The sequence below is a fragment of the Oncorhynchus mykiss genome, chromosome 25, assembly GCF_057628025.1.
Source record: "Oncorhynchus mykiss isolate SJ-2025 chromosome 25, ASM5762802v1, whole genome shotgun sequence".
Classification (NCBI taxonomy): Eukaryota; Metazoa; Chordata; class Actinopteri; order Salmoniformes; family Salmonidae; genus Oncorhynchus; species Oncorhynchus mykiss.
In genome coordinates, this window is record NC_143046.1 from 35,762,291 (window position 1) to 35,767,596 (window position 5,306).

The 5,306-nt window shown below is 41.3% G+C and overlaps 1 protein-coding gene across 1 annotated transcript; it reads right to left on the bottom strand.

Moving 5' to 3' along the window:
• Window positions 1–1,129: 1,129 nt before the first annotated feature.
• LOC110505097 (nanos homolog 1) lies at window positions 1,130–3,610 on the bottom strand. The gene has a single exon (XM_090219748.1). It carries the CDS (start codon window positions 3,476–3,478, stop codon window positions 2,798–2,800), a length of 681 nt encoding a protein of 226 aa, XP_090075874.1. The 5' UTR covers window positions 3,479–3,610; the 3' UTR covers window positions 1,130–2,797.
• Between the last annotated feature and the right edge of the window lie 1,696 nt (window positions 3,611–5,306).

The window sequence follows — 5,306 nt, forward strand, 5'->3', positions numbered from 1 at the left end:
CAGAGAGTTGCAGGTTCCTTTTCCAGGTGTATAGAAATCACCAGCTAGTTAGTGAATGGCCTCTACTGACTGGGACCACGCCCATAAAGCAGATCTATAGTAGAAGTGCCAAATTATGGTAATAAGAAGCATCATTTGTTTACTGTTTGAACTCATTACTTAACACATAAAGCCACAATCCATAGAATTCATCCTCATACTATGTACAAAGACTATTATCTGCATAGTATAGGTTTACGGTATGCTATTAACAGGCAACCATTTCCCATCATAAAATCATGTAAGATATGCATCTCCTAAATGGTGGAACTAACTAGATTACTCAAATCCTGTTTGCAGCACAGCTAATGGGGTGGGGTGGCAGGGGAATAGGGCCTGTGATGGCGGCCATGTTTGTCTGAAATGATACCCGCCAGGCTTTTTCCCCACCACTGTTCTCCGAGAGATAAATCCCTGTTGCACTTAGTATTCATACATTTTTAATGCAGGGCCCCATCTGGAAAAAGAGAGGGAGGAAGAGAGGAGAGGAGAGGGAGAGAGGGAAAGGAGAGGGCTGAGAGGTGTGGATGGCTGTGCTCAAGGCTTCACAACAGTCCCCAAGTGCTTACTGTAATGTCTGCCTTCTGAATTCCCCTTTTCTCAAAAGGGGTCCAGAAGTTATGGGCTGCTGGCTCCTACCATTCCAGAAATAGAAGGTGGAGAGGCTAGGAGAGGGGGAAGTTATTCAATAGTCTTCAGTGCAAACATGATCCGTGTTGAATGGGGAGGCACACAGGCTTGGACATTCCAGAGTGGGCAGCCTTCATAAACAAGGGCAAGTGCTTGGAACAACCGTGGGGCTTTGTTCGTCCAGCTGAGATTGGCTCTCAAGCAGAGACACTTTGACTTCTAGAGCCAAGGAAGATAACTCCCCCCATCTGTTGAAGTATGGACTTTAAAGTTGTGTGGGCTGAAACAATGACAGATAGGGCCAAGAATGATATGTGCAACCTTTAATGGAATTTTCAAGCCTACATTGAATATCTAGCAATAGCAATAGCATACTGTTTATGTAAACTGGTGAATGAGGTATATGTCTATCAAGTTGATCAATGAAATCAAGGCATGAGCTAAAATATTTGAGGAGATGTTTCTTTCTCTAATTAATTCAGATCATTTTATTCTGCACAGGCAGCATACATGGAAATTGTGGTAAAATACAAATAACAAAGTTCAACAGTGTTAATTTTCTAATTTCATTTAATCAGAAAACTTATATTAAAAGTGGCAAATTGTGAATGGTTTTCAATAGATTCCATCCTCTTGCACACACCCTCAAGAATGTAACATTGAACAATTAAATTTAAAATGTACGAATATCACTATGCACAGACCATCATCTTTTTGGCGAGGAATGCTTGAAGCTTATTGGAAATTCACTTTTGTCATGTTTGAATGCAGGGAAAAAAAATACAATTATGTTATACAAAGATCAAAAATACTATTAAAAACCCCTTATTATAAATGGCAGCACTATATTAATAAACTGCTGTTGACATTTTACATGTAAGTACAAAATCCTGTTGAGGTAGAACCCTCTGAAGTCACTTGAAATGTTAAAATGCTGAATAAACGTCACTCAACTTTATATACAATACTCTCTTCCTCACTTCACTTCACTAAAATTGTATAATCCTTTGGTAAACATAACTGTCAGAAATGTGCAGTCCTGCAACTGACAACTTTTCATCGTACATTCACAATAGTTTTGCATCTTTTTGGATTTATTCAGGGAAATAATGCAAAAAGGGGCTAATACATGGGTTTTTAGAAAAGCTTGTTTAATAACATTCATTTGCGCTATCCAACTATTTTCTCAACGTGAATTGTCCTCCTGACTCCACCATTGCAGAGCACTCCTTGAATCCCCAGTGCAGTCCTCTGTTGGTGACTTTTTGGGGGGTAGACCAAAGAAAAAAAAAACATGTCATTGTTGATAAAAGAACGACTGCATGAAAGAGATACCTACAAGCAATTATATCCAGTGTGTTACCCTCTCTTGGTAATGTAAACATCAAGGGTATCTCTTATTTGGGTCATGATTATTCATAAGCCTTGGTGATGAAACCAACTGCTGTGTGACATGGGGGATGAAAGTAATTTGGCTTGGCTATTATTGACTATGAAGTTACACAGAAAATACCAGGCCATAACAGAGACTTCGTTGTCTTGATTTTTTTTCATGCTACAGATATTAAATCAGAGCAAGTTTAAAACTGTGTTGTGGAGTGGCAGACAGGGGAGTGGGCCTCAAAGTACCATACCTTGTTTTACAGACATCTTGAATGGAATTTGCTTTCATTCATGAACATTCTGAGCTTGTTTAATAGCATACACAACTTTGGTTTTCAAAGACAAAAGAAATAGCTAGTAGGCTAAGCTTACAGTAAAACTTACTGGCAACATGACAATCACACCCTCACGCCCTGCTAAATCCATGTTCCCCGCAAAACACTCAGCATTTATTCACACATTGTGATTATGAATATAGGTAAATTTAAATGAACACTCAAATAGCTAAACACTATCAGAAAATAAATTCAATGTATAACGAATAAAATAATCTATGTGAATAAAGCAACTATAAAAATATAAGAGATTTTGGAAAAAGAATAACATCGGTATATTTTTTTGTTTACGAAATCATGTAGCCTTAGCAGTTAGGACTGGGATATGCTATAGCCGCAATCGAAACAGTCATCTGAAAATTGTTCAGTGCAATTCAATTTACTTTCTTTGCTCGTGTAAAAATCTATCTCTAGAATATTTTCATTCGTTTACCACCCACTGCCCTCCCTCCCTTTAATGGTCGCTGGGCTGGTTGATCTTTGGAGAGGGGACAGTACTTAATTGTGTGCGCATTATCACCATTGGCGCTACAAAGAGGGCATGTATAAGCCCGAAGAATGGGGCACACCACCCTCCCGTCCGGTGTCTTCAGAACGTGGGAGCCATACACCTCCTCCGGCGCACCGTTATTCCTGCAGAAGACACAGATTTTGGGCTCCTGTTTATTCCTCGACGTTGGCTTACGCATCTTCCTCTCCACTCCGAACAGGTCAAATCCTGCAAAGCTTCCCCCGAAGCCCAAGTCCCGGTCTTGTAGTGGGACACCACCGATTTGGTTTTGGAATGGGCTCAGAATTGAAAAGCGCTCCTTCAAGTCCAGGATGGAGGTAGGCAGGGGGCTCACAGATGGACAACAGCAGTCCAGGTGTCCGCCTTCACCACTGCCCGAGATTACGCACGCACATGCTGGGGAGTCATCCAAACCCAGAGTTGCTTTCAGGGACTCGGTGATGGAGTTTGGGCTTTCGGGCATCATGTGCTTGTTATTCTTCGTGACCAACGTCGACAGACCCAGATAGTCGTTCCAAAAATTAAATGTATAGTCATATGGGTTGCGCGCACTCAAATAGTTATGATTGAGAAAATCCATGATAGCTTCTCGTTTCTATGCACAAACACCAATATAATCCTCAAAATTTACTGCCAGAGTTCGTTTCCAGGGTGGTTGGTGAACTGTGGACTGCTCCAGTCTTCTTGTGTTAAACGCTTGTACAACAGGCTTGCTGTTTATAAGGAGTCAGGGAAAGCTGAAAGGAGGGCGGGGCTCTCTTCTCAAAACAAGTTTATGATCAGGTTGAAGCGCAGTCTTTCTCTTCAAGGGTAGGTTTGGGAAGCGCGAAACAAATCCAATATGATCCGAACTGGCAGAGGTTGGTTGGAAAACACCCTCATATCATAATCACATAGCATAGCCTACACAGAAATATACTATTGATTTCACCGTTTTTTAAATGGTTGCATTACGCACCAGTCATCTCTGTTCAGAGCAGTGAACGCCGTACAACCGTAGCTTTACGGTAGGGAAGGATTTCGGGCAGCACGGTTTTAATAGTCTACATTGGGGATAGGGAGATCATTGTGGGTGCGATGTCAAAGCCTACTCAAATAGTTTGCATACACATGTTTGTGCGCATTTCTGGTGCACACTTGAACCCTTTCAAGACCATGCATGCATACACGCCCTTTGTTCCTAGAGCACCCTCTCTACCACAGTGATCCAATATTTCCCACCTGACCCTTGTCATATCACTGAGAATTTCACATAGGCGATGAGCTGGATACTATGATAACAACAGCAATGCCATATCATTTGCTGTTATATGTAGGCTTATGTCCATACTATGTCGTTAGATATAAGGTTAGCCAATTTGAACTTTCACTGGATGGATGTAGTGACTATGATATACTGTAACACTTATGATTAACCAAGTTGGCATAAGGTATTCCGCACAGCAAATTACACTATTATAATTAAATTATACATATTTGTCACTGATATCATGATTATCCCCATTTAGTAGACCTACAGTGTATTTTGGAAGGGTAGTGGTGGTTTCGTAGGTTATATTGCAGACTACTGTGCTTGTCATACTGTAGGTTGTCAGTAGATTTACTTTGGTATTCCCCTTTTAGAGTGTTCCTGCTGTGGCTTTGGCATTGTGTGAAAAACCTCCTCCGTCAAGCCACATTGTTCTACAAGCTGAGGGCTGAATGAAGGCAAACTGTGTTGCCCTTTAAGCCACCCTCTCCAATCCCCCCTCCCTGAGTACAGAGCCCTAATGATCACAGATAAATGTCACTCACATTTATACAGTGGCATAGCCCTCATTTGCATATTTGACTATATGCAAGCAACAAAGAGAGGGGGACGGGGAGGCAGGAGCATATACAGAGTTGACAAGGTGCATGCAGGGAAAATGATGGATCCGCAAAACACAAAAGTCTCAGAATAGAATCTCATCCTCCATTATAACTTTAGCTTATGGATCGACCAAAATGGAACAGAGATACAGGTGTAAATTGGAAAGTACACAAGTGGAATGAATAACGTGAAAGTATAATGGAAGACAGGGTACAATGGGATATATAGGCAGAGGGTATTGGATTTAGGCTAGCTCTCTCACAGGCCAGTAGTCTATTATCAGGCTAGTATTCTATTGTGGACTGCATTCCCTTTGAAATAACAACAACATGTCATTTCACTCCTCTGCCACTGGGGGACTGTGTGAGCCCAGTGGATCCTAGTTAGGATGACATCATCAAGCTTCTGTGCAATGCAACAGTTGACCCATAACCCCAAAAAGTCATCCCATGATCCTTGATGGTTCTGTGTTCGCTACCGGAAACCTATGATGATACAACATACCCTACTAATGAATATAAGTGTCCACTTACATTGACTGGGGCCATGACATGAG